This window comes from Quercus robur, chromosome 5 (genome assembly GCF_932294415.1).
Source record: "Quercus robur chromosome 5, dhQueRobu3.1, whole genome shotgun sequence".
NCBI lineage: Eukaryota > Viridiplantae > Streptophyta > Magnoliopsida > Fagales > Fagaceae > Quercus > Quercus robur.
In genome coordinates, this window is record NC_065538.1 from 68,822,814 (window position 1) to 68,844,373 (window position 21,560).

A 21,560-nucleotide genomic window follows, 5' to 3' on the forward strand; every position below is an offset into this window, starting at 1 on the left:
TGTTTTGTTTTTGTTCACTCTGTTTCTGTTCGTATTTGTGCGATTCTGTGCTCTGTTCTCTCTCTTCCTATAATATAACTTTCTTTTTTTTTTTTTTAAGTAAGTGACATTTTTACAATATTTTTAAAAGTGTAATGCTAGACACTTTTTTTACGGACTCTTTTTTTACGGACTTAATAATAGTAATATCTCAGACCAAAATATCAATCAGTCTTATTTAACTATCAGAAATTTTTCCTCTAAAAAAAAAAAAAAACTATCAGAAATTTTACCAGTTGAGCTAATTGAAATCCACATCACTCACTTTATTAATAATTCGTAAAATAGTTTATAAATGGGTAAATTATATATTTTACTCCTATCATTTATCCAATTGAAAGTTAATTTAGTTTCTACCATTATCTCTTTGATGAAAATTACTGACATGGCTAACGATTCAAATAAAAAATTAGTCAATAATATGTCTATTATTTAACTGATTTAAGCTGAGTTTCAAAAATATCATTTGAAACGTTTTTTTTTTTTTTTATGGAACATTTGAAACAACCTTATTTAAACAAATTGATAAATTTTTTGTTGTTAGGTTATGTATATCACTATATGGCTTACATTGTTGGGTGAATTTATCACACAAAGTATGTTCATTTCTAAGTGGGGGACAATAATTCGAAACTAGGTTTTGAAAAATCTAGGCAATACCTTATTCATTCTATTTATTTTTAGTGTTATTCTCATTCTTGAATCTTGATTAAGTATCTTAAAAAAAAACATATTATCTACTAACCTAATAAAAGCTTTAGTATTTTAATATCCTTATTTTTATTAAGAGATTTTTTTTTTTTTTTAAAGATCTTTTTTTTAATAACTAGTTATAAAAACTGTATCGGAGGTTGACTCAGCTTAAGGATTGATTCACTAGTTCATTGATTCAACCAGTGGGTTCATTGGTTGAATTGTAGGTTAATTAATTAATTAAATAGTATATTTTATCATTATAAAAACTAATTAAAATAAAATAAAAATACTTCATTTAGGTAAATTAATAAATTATAACAATAACAAATTACATCATATGACATAAATTTAGAGAAAAAAAAAAAAAAACACATCGTTCACATAAATCATCCAATAACCAAGTTATATAGTTCAAAAGTTTTGAAACAACATATTTCATAAAAATTCAAAATAAATTTTCAGCTTAATCATTAAACCCTAGAGATTACATATTTGTGAGATGTTGGAGCAGGCCGTAGGATTACTTTCTAACTATCTCTTAATGTCTTTAATCTCAACTCTCATCTCATGGCACAACTCTTACTTTATCTCTTTAGTCTTTTAGTCTTTAATCTTTATCACTTTATATCTTTATTGGGTCATTTTTTCAATCTTCAGTAGTTTAGTAAATACACAATGTATTTTTTTGGTTTTATCCACGAGTTAAAAAGATTAACCTGTACAATATGTTGGTTTACCCTATTTGACAATGGGTCATTGCATATTCGATATTTACACTGAACCATTCTGGATAATACTTTGGTTCAAGGTTTAACCAGTGGTTATAACTATACTTGTGGTATAATTATTGTTAATTTCTTTGTATGCTTTAAGTATTTTTTTTTAATACTTTAATTTCCTTAAAAAAAAAGTTATTATACTTTAAAATAAAATTTTAAATTTTAAAAAAAAAAAAAAAAAAACACAACTTTTTTGGGATATAGTTTTATCTAAACTAATAATATCAATTTCACACAAAAGAATCCACTTTAGGAAAATTTTAACATCATTTTTATGGGAAATGAAAAAAGCTATTAAAGTATTAATTTTTTTTTCTCATAAATTTTTTTTTTAATTGGATTCTTAATCAATGCCCTTAGACTCCTCATTAGCATTTCCCAAAAAAAAAAAAAAATAGAAAAGAAATGACAGTCCCATCAAAGCAGGGGAAGTAGCAAGTGATGCAATGTATGCGGACAATGCTAACGTTACAATATTTTTGGACAGAGGTCAGATGATCTTTAAATCTTTGTTTTAAGTTTTAACATTACTTGATGTCCGGCTTTGACAGAATCTGCTCTTTAAATATTCCGTCCTTTCTCCCACACTGCACTGTCTTTACAATTCTTCCGGCTATTTCGTCTTTTTCCTTTTTCTCCTTTTGAAAATTACGTTTTTTTTGGACCTAATTGAATGTTACTTTTCCCCCCCCCCCCCCCCCCCCCCTTTTTCTATTCATAATTTTGAAATTAGTGGATCTAAAATTTTTTGGATAACTATACTGTAAAACATATAAAATTCTCTCCATCTATTTATAAATTTTTGGCTGTAGCTCCACGTTACAACTCATCTTAGTATTTTTTTTTATTGGATATGAGTTTTGACAAATCCATTGTTGAATTACATTTTATTATAGTCTTAGGTTACAATCAAGTTGGATTAAAAAAAAGAAGAAGTTATAATCAAGTTTGTACCCAAATTTTATATTTTATATATATATGTACTATTTTTTTATTATAAAAAAATTGGAAATATATATTATTAATAAAAAATAACATGGTATGTGATCAAGTCTTCCAACCAACAATCATTAAAAAACACAGTCAGCATAGATTGCCAAAAATGCTTCAAGATGAAAGGAATATGATTTTAAGAATTTCATAGCTAAATTCCTCTAAATTTTAGAAGATCTTGATCCAAATGGAATGAATATCTCCTACTCATTCCTTTGTTTTTAATCTTAAATAATCTGTGGTTTATTTTTATCATACAACTAGTTTATAATTCTTGTTATGGAAACATTAAACAATAGTGATGATAATAAGATGGTCATCTCACATTTGCAATGAGTATATAATTAAAAGTTACTTAGCACCAAAATTAAGAAAATTAAAATACACATAATATAAAATTAGACAATAATTAAAAATTAATTTGGGTTCTAAATCACTCATCAATAAAATTGTATGTTTTAACTTCAAATGCTAAAAAACCAAACGGAAGTATATTCCTATCCAAACAAAGTAAACCTTGTATGTAATCCAAAAAGTCAAAGCCAAATTGGTAATGCACAAGAACTTCACCACTTGGATTGATAGGAACAAGGCATGGGAGCTAGTACTAATCCTTTAAGGACATCTATATACATTATGGTGCTACTTAGCTCATTTAATTAATAAGTGGTTTGAGACTGATTCAGTGGTTTATTAAAAGTTGAAAAAATAAGCTATACAAAATGTATTAACTTTGAAAATGGGATTGTTTGTTAATTGTTTATACCAAAAAAAAAAAAAATTAAAAACCAAGAATATTATAGATTAACTGGTTAGCACTTTTAAATGTTTTCAATATAGACATTTAAGTTTAAATACCCTACTCAATTATTAAATTAAAATTTTTTTGCAAAAAGGAATTCGAAACCACTTTACTAAACCGCCAGTGATTTGAAACTAACACTCAAAAAAGTACAAATTTTAAAACTTATTTTTTTAAAGGATTAAAGGTACAGCTTTTCAAAACAGATAAGCTGTATCAAAGTTCTTATTGGCTTGCAAATGTTAATTTTATTGAATCAAAGTAAACCCTGCTAAACAACTGGTATTGGCCCAGCTGATCAATTTATTCAGTGTGACAACTACCATTTAACAAGTTTCTTGGGCTATAATATATTCACGACCATGCACAATTGGACATGGAGAATTCCAAGAGTAGAATTGGCATTTTTTCTTGATACCAAACCCAATAGCAGTTTCAATCAAGTCACTGGAGATGCCCCCTATAATACTGAAAGTCGGCATTTCCACAATCCTCACCTACTCCACAACTGTATTTAAGTATCAACCTCATAGGTCTATTAGAGTTTTGTTTATTATTTTCCCCAGGACATAGACAGAAGAGCTGTTCATGAGAGTTTCAAAATAATATCAATGCACTACTTTGGGATTCTCAGGAAAAATTATCTTATGACTTATGAGACAGGCATAATTATCTTATGACTTATGAGATTAGCATGTGGAGCAGTCTTCTCACATGCGTATGAGATCCACATGTTATGATGGGGCGTTCCTTTAACTGGTCACATGAAATACTTTCTCCTTCCTTAAATAGCATTTGTCATTCAAAGATTATGACACAACTACAAGCTCACATACCTTTGAGTACATCAGAACTATGACTTCTTCCATTTATGAGACTACCTGTGAATGAGACATTAACAAGGCCTGTAGAAGCAATCACTGATCTTAAGCATGCAAGAACTGATTAGACAGCACTATAATTTGGAGTTAGGCCAACCTCTACGGATTTACAGAATACATGATTTAGTAAAATCATGGACAAATAGTTTTAAATCTCAAAGGCACTGGTATTTTGAATTTACAGATTGGACAAGCTGTTTTTGCCTCAGTTCCTGCCGACTTTATGGACAAGAACAGAAGGAAATTTTACAATTATGTTCCGCTTACGATTGTAATGCCAGGAGTGAAAATATGAATCTCACTTGGTGATAACATGATGAAACATTGAGCAGAGTTTTCAGTGCTACATGCCATACCCAGTGATTGCATGGGCATTAACTTGTGCTACATTGATGTCTTGGGACTTCATCTTGGCTTCCCAAAGCAAAGATGCAGTATTTGAGTCCATGCTTAGCATCCTTCTCTTCCCTCCACAAGGAGATCCTTCCAGAGTCAATCCTCCAGGACTCTCATGTGAGGTTAGGCAGCTTTCAGTGGAACAGTCAGCCCTCTGGGCATGGAGGCTAGGTGCAACTTCTTCTTCTGAGCCATGTACTCCAGGCACCTCAGGAGAATGTAAGCAGTAGAAGCCAAGTGGATCTATGGAGGAATTTCTTGGTGTCTTACTCACCAATCCTTGACCATTGCTGTCTGTGTCAATAACTGAACCTGAAATAAATTGATCTGCAAGCATCTTACAAGCTCTTTCAAGCATAGCCATATATCTACGCTCTGCATCCTGTCGGATCTGCAAGTGTTTCTCAGCCTACACAACAATGGTAGGAAGATCAGCAAGCTAGATCTTGGACCCAGATCTCTACTCTAATGAATTCTTACTCTCAATTTAACATATTTGTGTGCACAAGGAAGTTCTTTGAGCTTTGTCCAAGGCAATAAAATACATAAAAGTCCAGAGTTATCAATTATGCCTTCCATATTCAAAGAATATCCGTAGGTTACCTAACCAAATCCACCACCAATTACTCACAACTAAGGTCTGCTCTTCATTAAAATAACCCACAAAAGGAAATGTACCTCGACTTGCAGATGTAATTTGCTTTGCACTTCCATCTGTGCTCTCAAGGCCTCCTTGACTTCATAACCTCTGAACATGACATTAATTCCATTTAGTAATCTGATAACTTTCAGGTACCATAAGAGTTATGAAGAAAGGATGAAAATTCTATCTTACTCATTATCAGAAGTTGGCAAATTCAGAGAAGAATTACCAGTTCCAGGACTTTCTAAAAGGTAAGCAGATGGCATCCCTTCAATAAGTGGCAAAAGAAGTCAGTTTAATTATTGAGATTCTAATGGTGTGATTTAACAGATATGTACTCAAATATAATATGGACAAAGTTTAGTTACAAAATTGGTTGTAGCCTTAATATTACTACATATTTTGAAAATCTAATCGTTGAATTGCATGTTTTTTACACTCTTAATACATGTCAAATTTTGTGTTAATCGGATATTATTTACTATATAATCTATAATGTTCTTTACACTCTTACACTCTTATATAATTTATATTTTATGAGTAATTTTAAACTACATAAATTTGCAATTTAAACAACTTATTGATAGCATAGCTATTGATCTTTAATTTTCTAGAAATTTTGCAAGCATGAAGAATATAAGAAAAAGATGTAATCTAATGGTGAATTTGTCAAAATTCACCTCTAATAAAAAGATATTGAGTAAGGTTGTAGAGCCTAAGGCTACAATCAATTTTGTAGCTAAACTTTGTCCATATAATATTTCTCTCTTTCTTCCCTCCCTCCCTCCTGGGAAGTTCAAATATGATAAGTTGGTAGGGTATAATTCAATATCTATTGACTAGACAGGTCAAATTTCCAGATTTAACCTATTTGCGTGTGCACACATATATATGCAGAGGGAGCACCTGCAGCATTCTTTAAAAGAAACTGCAGAAAGAGAGAGAGAGAGAGTTACAGCAAAACCCACCATCTCTGGATGCCTCACCCATCTCCTTTCCTGATTGCTTACCTAGCCTGTATTTCTGCAGCACAGCAAGAAGCATCTAAAATCAATTATAAGTCCATAAAAATTTCATTTCACCACAAGCTCTTCCTGCTCAGTTTTGCAACATCACAAGTCACAAGAATATTAATTATTAAAATAACAAAAACCAACCTGGAGATGACTCTTTAAATGGAAGAGTGTCAGTCCCTTCACATTCATTGTCCGCATTATGGCCTTAGGCGTAGCTTCTGAAAATATTATTTATGCTCCATTAGGATACTCTTTTTTTGATAGTTCAGTAGTTAGGGGTGGGGGAATATGAAACCTAGATGTCTCCATTGGAAACACCAGGAGGTACCAACTAGTTGAGCTACAAAGCTCTTGGCATTCTCCATTAGGATACTATAAATGATAAACAAAACATACAAGATTCCCAACTAATCAACTATGACAGAATGTAGTTCTTCATAAGCTGGTCACCAAAAAAGTAACTTGTCAGCAACTGAAATTTGGCTCTTTAATGAGCTTTGTCAATCTTATACACAAGCCTAACCATACTGAGTCCAAGTCTTAATAATCTCAAATCTCCTATTAAGTTAGCCCTTTAAGTTGCAAACTCAGGTAACATGCTGATGGGTAAAATTTACTTAATCAAACCCCAGAAACTGTAAGGATCCTGACATATAACACTGAAATACTATATAATTTAAAATGTGTTCACTCTCTACTACTGATATGAGGAATAAGAGTATTAATGAACATAAAGGAGAATGTGAGCTCCTCGAGAATATTCATAATCTGAAGAAAGAAGGAATCCAACATATGGGAATTGCAAAATATTTAAAAAAAAAAAAAAATCATGAATTAGTGCACCTCTATTGGCTTAAATCTGCCTAAGTCATTGGATACATGAGTAGCAGTAGCAAGGTTGATAATCTTGCTTATGAAATGTGTATAATTCTCCCAGACAACAAGAAACAACCAATGTCCTAAACCCTACAACTCAACAAACAGGCGCTAAAAAGGCCCACCTCTAAAGCGTCAATTGTTGCCCAAAGAAGCCATACTTACAATGAAAAAGTAATAGAAACTCTACGACCTTTACGATGACCATTTATCATAACCAACGTTCAGCCATCAAACTACAGTAAACTTCCTCTGTGAAGAGGAACCTAAGGACTAAGCCTCACCCAAACACACACCAAGAACTAAACAATATTACAAAAGTTTTTACACCAAAAACAATCTCACTTCTTTTAATAAGTAATCAATTTTAATGAAATGCATGAAAAAAAGAAAAAAAGAAGAAGAAAGGGTGCAATAAAGGAACATGAATCTACAATAAAGTGCAGAAAAAACAAAAGGCACAACAAAGTATATAGAAGTACAAATGAAAGAACCCCACAAACCACTGAAAATTTATCTTTTATAGTTTGCAACATCCAACATGTCTACGAAGCTAAGAGGCATGCTGATTCCTCTTGAAGATCTAAAAAACAAAAGCTTCAGTTAATGTAGCACAAAGTTACTTCCCCTGTACTCCTAAATCCTAATTGATAGACAATGTGAGGACAATAAAAAATAAATTATGTCAAGAAGGAAACAAACCTCTGACTTAAAAGCTATGGCATAAATTAGTAATCTAGCGCATACTATCCAAGAAATGGATTCCAAATGAATCTAGTTTGTGCCAAACTTCCCCTCTTCAATGTCTCCAAGACTAGCTATTTTGGGAGTCTTTTTTTTTTCAAAACAATTCAATCATTAACCCAATCCAGCAAACCTTAGTTGACTAGTTGAACTTGTTATGAAGAAGTCATGATCAAAAGTACAGGTATTGGGTTTCAAATGACAGCTAATCATAGTGGCGTTCTTTGCGGTGTTCCATGTCTATGTTTCATATCCGACCTCCCCACTTTCCCACTATCTACCCATCCAAAACAAAGATCAAAAGTGCAGGTACCGCGGTTGCAAACCACACTTTTTAAAATTTCCACTTTCTTCTTTAAGTACAGTTTTTTTCAAACAACCACACAACATCTTCATAAAGCTGTACCAAACGGGCACACAAAGTTGGACTCTTTGTGAATGTATTCTAAATTAGAGATTCAAACAAACATCATGTATGCAATAATGCAATACACACAAATTTCTGAAATCTCAAAGAGAATCAACAAATTTGACATCCTTAAATAACTTAGTAAAACAAGCACAATGTTTTAAAAATGGGTGCATTCAGCAAAAAAAGAAAAACCCACCAAAAAAAGAGAGACAAATTTGGGTTTTGGGGACATTAATGTTGCAATAAAGATTATAACTTTGAAGAAAAAGGAAAGCAATTAATAATAATAAATAAAAAAAATCATACAAATTTAAGTACTTCTTACACAAATAAGGAAGTGAGAAAGTAAAAGAAAATACTAACTAGAGGCACCACCAAGCTGAGTAACAGCATCAACAAAGCGTTCATGGAGCTCAGCAGTCCATCTGAGACGAGGTTTGGGATCCGAAGTCAAAACAAGACATGGGTCTCCTCTATGATTGGACCCACCACCATTCTGAATTGCTATTTCTTCCTGACCAACAACTATTCCTTCATGGTGGGGTTGAATCATTCTAGGATACATTTTCTTCTTCTTCTTCTTCTTCTAAATTTTCCCAGAAAGAGAAAAAGAAGAAGAGAGAAAAAAAAACCCAGACAAGAGCTCAGTTAAAAAAAAAAAGTAAAGAAGAAGAGCTAGGGTATTATACTATAGAGAATATACAGATTCTAATAAAAATGAAAGGGAAAGAACTTTTTTTTTTAACGGTGAAAAGGGAAAAATGGACTATTGGGTGTTCCAAGGAGGGGTGAAAACTGAAAAAGAATAACACCGTACCAGTACCACTGGCATTGGCTTTTGGTGACACAAGCCTTTTTATTTTTATTATTCATTGTGTTTTTTTTTTTTTTTTTTAATTTTTTGTCTCTTTCTCCCTGCTTATCTTCTTCTCGAGGAAGTATACCCTATTACTGGGTGTAAACTTCCTCCCACTCACAGCTGTGTGGGTCCCACAGATGGTGGGTTCCACCAGCTGTGAGAGTGAGGAAATATGCACCCGTAACAGGTTGTATATTTCCTTTTTTTATTTTTTTTTTTTATCATGTTTATTTCCCTTCTTCTCACCTAAGGTAATCAACTTTGTCATTTTGTTGAAAGCCAAAAGGCCCATTTAGACTTTCGAGGGTTGGAGCCATAGCCCACACCCACTTTATTTCTTTTCTCATTTTAACTGTAACTAATTTTATAGGGATTAAAGGTGATTTTTTTTTTGCTTTTTGTTATTAATACTTTTTAAGAAAAGGGGCTTTGAAATCCACATAATGAGGACAAATGTAGTGGACTTGGGTCATGCCTTGTACTCCAACTACTAAATATCAACAAACAAAAAAAAACATGCAGACACCTTAGGAATATTATATGTTAATGAACCCATTGTCACATAACTAGCTGCTCGAGAGTGTGTTTACAAGGAGAAAAATAGTTGAAAGTAGCATTAATGTGGGTTTTGGCTTAATGGCTTCGATGCCTAAGTTATTGGAGGTGTTTCTGACCATGCTTTTACTAGGATGTTGTGAGTTATAGTTGGATACCTTCATCAAATTTGAGACTTTCATTTTATAGCCTCATTGGAGGGTAGTTTTCATTGATTATAGTCACTTTTTGGCTGCAGACACAATTATCTCTTAATGAGAGGGGTGTAATTGTTGCCATTATAGGTGGGATTAACAAGTTTGACATTTACATAGGGGAGATTCTAGGTTTACAATCGCATATTTACATAAATTTAAGTAATGATTTTCAAATATTATGCTCAAATTTCTAGATTAGACCTCTTCCTTCTTAGTCAAGCATGCCCCTAAATCTCGGTGTAGGCTCATCCTTGATTAGTTGACTTCTCCCCATTCCTTATTAATCAAGAATCCAAGTCATTTAGAGGGAGGCAACTCATCCCTATTTGCAATGACATGGTACATTATTTGATTTATTGCTTACATTTCGCAATTTGACAACATTGTCGGTATTAAGATGCATTGGTGTTTTAGCCTTTGAGACCTAATTTCTATTACTTGTAACACCAATAATATCAAAATTTCTAGAATATAGTATCATGTTCATACACTTAATATTGTCCACATATCTCTCAGTTCATCTACACTTCTCATCCAACTTAAAGATAGAAGAGATAAAGAATGATGATGACATGATGAATTTTAGATGACTTAACCCCACTTAGGAAAGCTAAATTATTGGAGCACATGAGCAATATTTACACCATGTCATGTTCAAACATGGATGCATGATCTCGAGGCATCTGGTCTAATTTTTTGCACAAACATGCTCCACTACCCCAATAATGGGATAAGACATAAATCAAAGGGAAAACAATAAAATCCCTATATAAACCCTAAACCTTGCATATGTTAAGGCAAGAGAAAATTTCCTAACCTATTATGTATACAGAAACATCGCATCATTGTGGGTGCTAAATTAAGCACTAGAAAGACTTTAGCTGATATCACACTAGTGCCAACTTTGAGTTATGTGCTATCTTTTGTTTGGTTGGTTTTTAGCATCATTAATGAACAACACAATTACAGGTAATAGGAACATCAATACCCATAGAATAAAAGATGTCCTAATGCAAATTGTTCTCCACTTTTATACACATATTTTTGAAAAAAAAAAAAAGATTTAATGGGTCTTGCTTTGTGGCCCAAAAAAGAGAGAAGAAAAATAAGTGGGCTGGATGCAAAATATAAAAGTAGTGGGGAGATACCCACAAAGCCACCCGGCCCGTGAATGCGAAAGAGGAGAGAGTTATTAGAACTTAGAAGAAGGCTTGCTTGCCGCCTTTCTCAGAGTTTCTTTACAAGAAGAAGAAGAAGGCGTTGATGGAGGAGGAGATTGAGGGAAGAAGAGAGCTGTCGAATTCAATTCCAAGGGGCGGACCCATTTACGTACCCAATCTGGTGGGTCCTCTCTCTTCTGTCCCCAACTTCGAGTCTTCTCTTCTCCTTCAACTTCAGGTACTCTCTCTCTCTCTCCAAAATTAATAAAGCAATCATTTTTTTTTTTTTAATAAATTTGTTTTTGTTGATTGGTTATGTATCTCATCTATGCAGAATCTAGAGGCAGAAATATGTACTTCGGATTCATCTCAACCACTTGATGAAGATATTTCGTATGTTCTTTCTTTTTTTTCCCCTCTATCTAATAGACTTAATTCCTTGTTAATTAATTAATTAATTGATTAATGTAGGGTTGATGAACTTAAAATTTTGAGTGAAGGAGAATTAGTGGATATGGCTATGAAGGAAGCATTACAGGTATCCTGCTAAAGCTTTAATCTTTGATGTGCTCCAAAACTCTACTACTTGTGCAGTTTAATACTTTTGTCTCACTCTTTAACACAAATTTTTGTTCTTGTTGCAGCAGGGGGAGAACCATGATTGTCCCTCACAGCCTTCACAAGAGCCGGCGCGAGAGTAAGTCCTAATCAAATCTAATGTGCTATGCTATGCAATTCCTTATTTTTCAAATATGTATATATATATGTTGTTTTCAATGCTTTTAATTTGGACTTGTATTATGTAAATTTTGTAGCTTTAGATGTTCCTAGCTCTAGTTCATATGGCTGCAGTTCAATTCATTTCATTACAACGTTGTCATCATACCATTGTCCTTGAGAATACCAAAATTATGATCAGATAGGTTTTTATTTTCATGTATGTATCTGTTTGTTCCTTTTATCTTACCCTCTCTTCAAATTCATATTATTACAAATAGGATAGCGTTAATGTTGGCAAGAGAAACGCCTTAATATAACATATAGTGACACCTCTTAACCAAAAAGGTTTAAGCCCAATGGGCATGAGATCAACTATGTTATATTAACCACTCTTTCTTCTCATTAGTATCCAATGTGGGACTTCACCACTTAACCAACCACACTACTCACGTGAATATTCCAACAATCTCCTCTTCACATGTGAGCCTTCTACCAAGTCACTTGTGGCACTTCGGTTAGTCTCCCCCTTGAATGTTAGTCTTTTTCTTAGCAATTCAAGTGTCATGCATCACTAGCACCAATAGTGTGCCATTTTACTCAACCATGCTCGGGGTAGACATGGGAGTCTTCCTTGCACAACTATGGAAGTCACCAATACACAATCACCTTGACTCACCACCATTAGAACCCTTACTCAACCATGGGTGAGAGTACATAGGAGTCTTCCTCGTTCTACCTGGTGGGACCCCCCAACAAACACTTGCCTTACCTCAGTGATACTACTTGTTAGGGATATAACACTTTGGGGAGACTCCTTAATTGGTTAATATAACATATAGAGATACCACTTAACCCAAAGGCACACTTAAAAATCTACATGTTTTGTCTTAATCCTTGCATTATTGATAAGCTTGGGAAAGCCACTTGAAATCTTGTTAAGCAAAGCTTTCAATTTGTATGGACAGTTTCTGTGTTTCAACACTATTTATTTCTATTGAATATCATATTGCAATATTCTTGATGGATAAGTGAAGCTTCACCATTAGACATTTTCTCTTCATGGAAAATGTTAGGTGCTCATCGTCTGTGTTTGTGTTTACTCATGAGTCATGTCTGATCCTGCAGTTAACAATAGAATCCCCTGGCCATGATTTCAAAAACGATTCTAATTGAATCCCTTCAAAAATTGCATGTTACTAAGTCCATGTGATTTGTTAGGGCTTCCTCTTTATGAATGAATTTGTGTTTTCCAGATGTAGATCCTAGTCACTTATATACATAATGTGTCAATAAATGGTTCGATGAATTTTTACAAGTCCTTTTATCACATTCAATGTTCATTTAGAGGTTATTGATTTACGACTCTTATATTTCTCATCCACCCTCCACTTGTTGATCTGTTATGTGATTCAATTGATGGTTAGTCCTTGCACCAAATGCCATCTCCGTTACTCATAAATAAGGGTTGGAGGGTGAGATCACAGATTTAATTCTATATGGGTGTGTTTATACAAGAGATTAAACTTTTTTGGAACTTATTTGTTTTGAATTTTATATCCAGGAAACGAGTTTATCGCAGGAGATCACGCAATAAAAATGAATCCCCAGAAAGCATTACCAGAGGAGAAAATGTTTCATCTCCTTTGGAGACCTCAAGTGGATCTCCTTCAGCAAGTGGTTGCATTGAAAATAACAACTCAAGGAAGAGAAAAAAAAGAAAGGCGAATAATCATGCCATTGAAGTATGCTTTCCATGAATTATATTTATTCTGCCTTTCCATGTGTATTGCTAATATATATTTCTTCCAGTCACTCAATCAGTAGTATAATTTTATGCACTTAAATCTCTTATTGCCCTCTATTTTATCAAAATTTATCTATTGGGCCATTCCAGTTGAGAATATGTTGTCTGAATGTGCTATATAACATTGTTCAATTTTCAATTCTTTTGTTTCTTGGCTTTGTTTTCAAATTTTATTTAAGTAGTGGAAATGTGGCTTGATCACATTAAACTCTGTTTTCCAATAGAGTTTGAATTTGAAATGTTTTGGCATATGGTAGTTGTTTGGTATTTTTTTAGCATATGGTTTACATGCTTTTAGTGCTGATTGTGGACCTATTAACAATTTACTTTGTAGTTTCTACATTTATTCTTGTTTAGAATAAACTTGGGTGATACTATATATATAGGTTAACCAAATATTGTTGAGCTGTATGGGTGCATTATTTTTGTCATTTTTGTCAATCAAATTTAATATTTATTTCTGGTATCTGTCCAGAATAGTTATACTGCAAAGGTGGAGGAACTTGTGAAAATCAAACAAAAGCAGGACGAGGACAAAGCTGCAGCAAAACTGCATTCATTCAAGTTTGTATCATTAGATATCTACGATCTCTTTAACTGGTATAATTATTGTGGTTTTGAATTATATTTCTCTTGTTTTGGTCCAGTGCCAGTTGTAAGATAACTGAAGGTGCCATTACGTTATCAGAAAGAACTGAAAGGATGAAATCTCTCAGGTTTACACGTTCTGCAACAAAGGTATGATTGAAAAATGCCTATTCTTAATGTTTATTGCATATTGCAGATGCTTTTCTTTTGATTTATCATTTTATCTTGAAGAAAGTATATGGAAATCTAACTTGAAAATGCTTTTAGAGTAGTGTTATAGCTGCCTTCTTCTTAATTCACAGTTTTTCTTGATTTATTTGGTATTGTTACTACAATTAACCTCCTCCCCATAGCTAGTTTCTCTCTGATACAAACCCATGGGTAAAACTCACTCTTGAAAACTAGCTTGTAAGGAAAGGTTGCCCAAGAGGTTATATACACATGGTTAAGCTTGCATTTAAGCCATGTGGGACACTTGATCGTAACACAAACTCTCTCTCTCTCAGAGTTAGACAAATAGTATTTATATGTTTTTAATTTCACAATCCTCAAATCTATTGAGAAGCCCATGCTGCTTGCTGGTTCTATATATAAGGAAACAAAACAACACATAACTTCAGGGTTTTTTTAAGTCAATTGACTTCAACTACTGAAGCTTGCACATATTTTTTTTTAACCTAATCCTTTCTTTAAGCCTAGACATGAATGTTATTCATACAGATAACTTCTAGTCATATGCTGAATCTGACTGTTTAAACGGTTGAAATTTCATATTTATCCTCTTTTTCTTATCAAAAAAAATTTCATATTTATCCTCTCTATACTTTTGTACAAATGTCCTGCAGGTCAAATCACCAAGCACTGGGGAACAAATTGCTGTGCAGTATCCAGAAGTTGTTCTCTCTGTTGAGGTTTACCATAACTCACGGAAGTGGGCCAAGGTATATCTAATATCATTTTGAAAACAGTCAATGTTGGTCTCTATTGGATGATTTAAAAAAAAAAAAATTAATTAATTAATTTTTTTAAATGGGTAATGTACACATGCACTCTATGGGTCTTGAACCCACAACCTCCCCCTCCACCTAGCACTTCCAAGGGGACGAGGTGCCAATTGAGCTAAAGCTCACTGGCTTTATTTGATGATTGTATTTGGATGCATTTAGGCAAGATCATTCAACTTCTTTCTATCTTGGGCTTTTGATATTTGAATTAGATCATTGACCGGAAGAAAAATCGTCTATCAATTTATAGCTAATTTGCTATTTACATTTTTGTGAAATTTTTTGTAGACTCAAGAGTTTTTGGTCCTAGGACGACAAACCTTGACTGAACTGAGGGACAAAATCTATTGCTTAACTGACCAAATGATGCAGAAGGCTGGGCAGCATGATCCTTCTGGATATTTCCTTATAGAAGTAAGAAGCTCTATGCATTCACTGTTTGTTTTCATGAGGACGGTAGTTTGTTACCAAATCTAATAGAAGGCTAATTCTTTGTAGGATGTATTTTGTAACGATTTGAGGGATCCTTCTGCTATAGATTATAGCGAACCTATATTTGATTGGCTCAGAAACTCCAAGGATGAATCTCTTAAAAAATGGGAATGCATCATAACTGGGGAATTACAACAGAAGCAGAAAGCAATTGTAGGTGATGTAACAGGCCTGCGATTGCCTCACTTCAAAGCTGTTAACATGCACATGACACGGTTTTGTGATCTGAAGTTTCGACTTGGTGCTGGATATCTCTACTGTCACCAGGTACCATTTTCTGTTGCCACGTTTCATGATTTTGGTGGTAGAAAGTGGAAACAGTTTGTGTTCTTTGTGATTTTCCTTCAATATGCTGCACTGGTAAAAGAAATAGCTTCATGAAAATCGTATGTCATTATTTGTTAGTTCTGTCCTTGACGTCATGATGAACTGTGGAGTTGGCAAAGTTATCTTAGCATATGCATGGCTATTATAATTCTTTTGTTGGGAAATTTGGTACAGGGAAACTGCAAGCATACAATTGTGATAAGAGACATGAGGTTAATTCATCCAGAGGACGTGCACAACCGGGCTGGCTACCCAATAGTCTTATTTCAACTAAAATTTCGTGTTCAGAAATGCAATGTTTGTAAGATATATAGAGCTACGAAGGTCACAGTCAATGACAAGTGGGCCCTGAAGAATCCTTGTTATTTTTGTAAAGACTGTTATTTTCTTCTTCACTATGGTAAGGACGAGTCTCTACTGTACAGTGACTTCTCAGTGTACGATTATCTACATGATTAATTGCCGATGCCCTTCTGGGCATATGATAGTAAGAGGTATTTATGAACTATTGATTTATGTTATTGCTGTAATACATATGACACCCATCTATAATGGAATGAAATGGGTAAGGTAAAGCCAAACTACTCAGAAATGTATCATGGATCTCAACAGTAGCTGAAGTATACATCTACATTTTTTTTTTTGAGAAACCTATACATCTACATTAAGAAGAAAAGAAATGGAATTGACTACTAAACTCACGTGAGAGCTAAGTTTGTCTTATTCTGTTTTATTACTCTGCAAGGTCATAACATTGTAAAGAATGCTATTGCTGCAATAAAAAACCAATTGAACCTGAGAAAGCGAGAATGATTCCACCTTTTTCAAAAAAAGAAAATTATCTTACATCTGGGTTCAAACTCCCATACTGGAGTAAGGACATGAGTATAACACAGTGACATGAGTAATTTTTGAAAAATTAGAACTTGAAATGATCAGTATGGTGACATGAGTAATTTTTGAAAAATTAGAACTTAAAATGATCAGTATGACACCATTATGACATGGGTATGACATGAATACAGTACCCTAAATGAAGTATTCGTACTTTTTAGGTAGTAGTAGTTGGTTTAGAGACCGTTGGACTTTCTAAATTTTTTTTTAATAGTTTAATGTCATCTTCTCCAATTATAATTGGTTTCAAAAACATTGAAATACTTGTTTACTTACATCTACCTACTGCACTATTGGCTGTGAGGAAACCAACTGAAACCTTAATTTGTTTTAATAGAATTGCTGTTGCATCTACTCAAGTTGTTTTAGTATCTAGGATGATAGTCACCTTAAGCAAAACCAACATGAGTTACAGTCGATATTTGTACGACAACATGAGGTATGATTCAATAAATTTAAATCCTTAATTGTAATGGTAAATCTTGGGTAAGTAATAGTATCTTGTACATATTTTCTCAGCAGTGTTTGGGAGTAGAAGGCCAGTCAATTTAACCAGAATCAACATTGGTCCTGGATGACCGAAATCATCATCTAATGGATGCTGCTTCGTATAGATATCATCACATAAAAATTTTGTTGGACAACTTTTGGATCAATTTAAAGTCTGTAGCCATGTAAATGCTTAGCCCATCTTCTAGCCATGTGAGGATCATGGTAATCCCAACTTTCAACACTACTAGTTCTCCCTCCAATGCTCACATCCCTCCCTCCACTTTCTGTAGCATTACTTTTGTCCCCTATACCCACTACAGTTTCCCCTGTTCTGATGCATTCATCAACCTCGCCCTCAATGTAGGTATATCCTACATAAACATGTCCATACTTTTCCAAGTCTAATAAGATCCTCTTTTCATCACCACCTTTTAGCTCTCCGATCCTTATAATTCCGCAGTTAACGTCCTCCCCAATTCTCAACTGGATATCTCTAATAACACCTCCCAGCAGTCTTGATAGGAACTGTTCAAACTCGTGCATGACGAACCCATTTGAAGTGCCAAATCCAAACCCTACATGAAACCGATGGATTGGAATGGGCACTTCCATGTTGAAGGCATGGTAAGATCGTGTTGGACTATCAGACAGATGCAGGATACGTGACTCTGGATTTTTGTGGGCGCGATCTTCAAGTATCTTGATCGCTTTCTTTAGTCCTTCAAGAGGATCTGCTTGCCCTGTGTAGAAAAGACGATCAATGACTTGTAGTGCAGTTCGCTTCCCATAGGATGTCATGCGCCTAAGGGGAAAGACACGTGCTGCAGTTGATGAGTAAGCAACGATGGCTAAACGATCAATAGGTCGAAGGGAGAAAACCACCAATGCCATTGCTTGCTTGAGAAGCCTTAGGTGTGGTCCATTGGGGCTCGCAACCAGGACCAAGTCGGTTGCTTGTTGCTGTGCCAATTTTACTGAAAGAAAAGCTCTCTTTGAGGAGGTGCACATGAGATAAGGTGCTTGCCCAGTTGGTGCTTGTAGTAGTGATGAGGAACTGCATGTCAATTGATGTAGGGACGGATGGTATGGGTAGGAGCTACGACTAGCCATTTGCATGGATGGACGAAAGCTGGGAGGTGCACCTGATGGGATGGGTATTAGAGAGAGAGAAAGACGGGGACAATTAGGCAAGTGATCAGGCTCAATAGGGTCATCATCATCATAGCGGGCAGAACGCAAGAAGGACCGCCTGTGGACACGGAAAGTAGCAATGGAGTCATCAAGGATTTGGAGTATGGGATCATTTTGGTTGCAAGAAGAGAGTGAAGCACAAGGAGTGTTCAGGCTGCGGGGCAGTTGGGTCCAATGTGCACGGCAAATGGGGCAAGTGACACTACCATGGCGAACATTGGAGGAGATGCAAGTAAAGTGAAAAGAATGAGAGCATTGAGCTGTAAATATTGCCTGCCCTGGGCTGCTATCCCTGCTGTTGTTACTCAAAGGATCTAAACATATAGCGCATAAGCTCTGCCACATGAATCAACAAAGATGAAGGTATTAATTAAAGCAAGGGAGACAGATTTTAAAGTAATAAACAGATGAATATGACAAGACCAAAAATGAAAGAATTGCATTTTAGCTAATTAAAACAGAATCCACTTAGAATTAAATAATGACAATCTGATATGTAGCTCTAATTATTGTGTCTAATTCCAAAATTCATTGGCAAGTTTCTAAAATGAAAATGATCATATCAATTTTTGGATGGTCTGAGGTATACTTTTGAAGGTTTTTGATCTTAGCAATATTGGTTTAATAAAGAGAAAATCATCAGAGTTCTAGATTAGAGACTAGTATTACTTCTCATTCAGAATATGAGCCACTATCTCTACCAATATATAGTGATTTCACATAATAAGCTACACAGCAAGAGATCCAGGATGTTCTAGTGAAGCAATCAAGTGCTTGTTAATATCTTCCATCCAAAAAAAAAAGAAAGTAAAATAGAAAAAGAACTTGTTAATATTTGGAAAATATTAATGATGGTTACTCAACAACAAACCCCTTGTCAAACTCAGCCCTCCTATTATAAAATAAATACAAGTGATGACAAAAGCTTTGATTAGATAATTCAACTTTCAGCAAAAAGGGGCCAGTGATATCATTACTAGTTTGTTTTGTTTTGTTTTAAACCACATGTACAAGTTGTAGATTGCTGTGTTTGGTGCAGATCCACTCAAATTGTCCCATTCGTTTGAAATTTTCATGCATCAAAGCTTTATCAACATGAAGAATGGAAAATGGTAAAAGCTTTTTGAAGCTGAAGTGACTTTTCTAGTTGGGAGATCTGACTGTTTTACAGGATTCAAAATTTAAGATCATCATATTGAAATGGGTAAATAAATTTTTATTTTATTTATTTTTTGGGTTAGAGAATTTGACACTTTATTCAATAGTGCTTGAAAATGTAATAATGAAGGAGTGTTTTGGGTAGGTGGAACTTCAAAAGTGGGGTCTTCTTTGCCGTGTGTTGTGCAGTCTTAAATTAATAGTGGTGTGGATTCTTGGCTTCACTAATGGGCTACGCTAGCCGCTATATTTGGGGGCATCCCCCACACACACACCACATGTTAGATTTTTTTTTATTTTTTTTGTAGGTAATTGTTTATTTCGGGGGATCGAACCCCTGAGCTAGCGGTCACTTGAGTAACCGGGTACCACTTGGGCAACAAGGCCCGGTGGTATGTTAGATTTCACATACATTAACCTAACTTGATATTATTTATACTAACTCGTGATTTAGATTGCGTTTAAAGATGTTTCTCCAAAAAAAAAAAAAAAGGTGTGTTTAAAGATATATTAAATCAAACATTGGTCATGTCATGTGGTGCCTTATTTCATTTGGGTATAACTAGAGATTTTGTTAACAAGTGTCGTGATACTTTATAAAGTGGTTTTTTTTTTCTTCCATAAAGTAAAATCAAACAGTACATTAAAAAAAAAAAAAAGAAGCAAATACAATTATTTGAAATTGTCAGGTAAATTAATATATTAGAAAAAAGGGAAAAAAGAAAAAAGAAAAAAACGAGGTTAAATTTGAACCTATTAAATTCTAGTGAAAAAGACCATTATGGCTCAATATTTAGCAACCAGAAAATTGGTTTCTTTGTTGATTGTGGGAATGGGATATATACCTTGGAAGCAAGGGCGTTGTTGTTGTGGTTGGACCATTCTGCAATATCATCTCCAAGTGAGATATTCTTTGCCTTTGTTGGAGACACAGATGAAGAATCTGAGATCTGTCAAAAAAAGCAGAATCAGCTGTCATAAATCACAATTCATCTCTCCTTTCTTTCTTTTCTGGGAAAAATAAAAATGGGCAAATAAGGCTATGATTATAATTTACAACATCAACAACATTTTTACTAATTACTAAATATTTGGACTTTAGATGGAAAGAGATGCAATGCAGGAAAGAATGAGTAATTAAATCGCATAAATTTTAGATTTTGGGGAGTTTGATTAGAAAATGAGAAATGGGTTGGGGGGTGAAAGTAAAAAAAGGAGAGGCATTGTGGTATGGTATAGCTTACAGAATGGAGGTCCATAAGAGCTTTACTACTTCTGGACAAGGACAAGGACCCACATGCATATGCAGCTGCTACCACCACCTTCCAAGCTGCTTTTCTCAGCTTTGATGTTGTTCCTCCTCCCCCTCCTCCTCCTTCTCCCATTTCTCTCTCTCTCTCTCTCTCTCTATTAGTACTATTTTTGTTATATATAGCTGCTGCTGCTTCTTCTTCTTCTTCTTCTTCAAGTGCCAGCTGATTTTGAGTTTCTCTTTCTCTATCTATGGCTTAAAGAAAATAAAAGAGGGTGGGGGTGGGAAGAGCAGAGCAGACAGAGGTCTCTGCCAATTCTGCAATTTGTCCCTCTCTCCCAACCTCTCAGCTCTTTGCTGATATTGCTGAATGAATGCTGCCCTTTCTTTCTTTCTTTCTTTCTTTCTTTACTTTATTTTTCCTTTAAAAACCATGCCTACCACTACCACCCATATATACACACAACTACTACCCGGCCCCTCCCTCAGCCCAATACTAAATAGTACTACTAATAGTAAATAATTTCACCAATAAATATATTTGGATTAATCAAGAAAAATTTTGGATTAAACTTATTTTTCACTTTTTA

At 34.3% G+C, this 21,560-nt stretch overlaps 3 protein-coding genes across 9 annotated transcripts; 1 reads left to right on the top strand and 2 right to left on the bottom strand.

Annotated features, from left to right (window-relative positions):
- Window positions 1–4,217: 4,217 nt before the first annotated feature.
- Window positions 4,218–9,112, bottom strand: LOC126726827 (protein PHR1-LIKE 2-like). Of its 4 annotated transcripts, none has more exons than XM_050432209.1 (6): window positions 8,641–9,112; window positions 6,387–6,463; window positions 6,240–6,252; window positions 5,422–5,497; window positions 5,265–5,334; window positions 4,218–4,995 (listed from the first exon to the last, which is right to left on the bottom strand). In XM_050432209.1, exons 1-6 carry the CDS (start codon window positions 8,840–8,842, stop codon window positions 4,534–4,536), a joined length of 900 nt encoding a protein of 299 aa, XP_050288166.1. In that variant the 5' UTR covers window positions 8,843–9,112; the 3' UTR covers window positions 4,218–4,533. The 4 variants fall into 4 exon arrangements, with proteins under 4 accessions (XP_050288166.1, XP_050288165.1, XP_050288163.1 ...); XM_050432208.1 differs by having other exon boundaries at window positions 6,240–6,273; XM_050432206.1 differs by having other exon boundaries at window positions 6,198–6,273.
- A 1,963-nt stretch (window positions 9,113–11,075) lies between these two features.
- On the top strand, window positions 11,076–16,575 carry LOC126726830 (snRNA-activating protein complex subunit). Of its 4 annotated transcripts, none has more exons than XM_050432212.1 (11): window positions 11,076–11,286; window positions 11,383–11,441; window positions 11,520–11,586; window positions 11,696–11,745; window positions 13,330–13,510; window positions 14,048–14,136; window positions 14,220–14,310; window positions 15,006–15,101; window positions 15,453–15,578; window positions 15,663–15,923; window positions 16,158–16,575. In XM_050432212.1, exons 1-11 carry the CDS (start codon window positions 11,152–11,154, stop codon window positions 16,440–16,442), a joined length of 1,440 nt encoding a protein of 479 aa, XP_050288169.1. In that variant the 5' UTR covers window positions 11,076–11,151; the 3' UTR covers window positions 16,443–16,575. The 4 variants fall into 4 exon arrangements, with proteins under 4 accessions (XP_050288169.1, XP_050288168.1, XP_050288171.1 ...); XM_050432211.1 differs by having other exon boundaries at window positions 11,078–11,286; window positions 11,693–11,745; XM_050432214.1 differs by lacking the exon at window positions 11,076–11,286 and having other exon boundaries at window positions 11,380–11,441; window positions 11,693–11,745; window positions 14,053–14,136.
- Window positions 16,576–17,319: 744 nt separating this feature from the next.
- Window positions 17,320–21,393, bottom strand: LOC126726829 (E3 ubiquitin-protein ligase WAV3-like). Its single transcript, XM_050432210.1, has 3 exons — window positions 20,963–21,393; window positions 20,564–20,668; window positions 17,320–18,896 (listed from the first exon to the last, which is right to left on the bottom strand). The coding sequence occupies exons 1-3, from the start codon at window positions 21,101–21,103 to the stop codon at window positions 17,535–17,537; spliced, it is 1,608 nt and encodes a 535-aa protein (XP_050288167.1). The 5' UTR covers window positions 21,104–21,393; the 3' UTR covers window positions 17,320–17,534.
- Window positions 21,394–21,560: the final 167 nt, after the last annotated feature.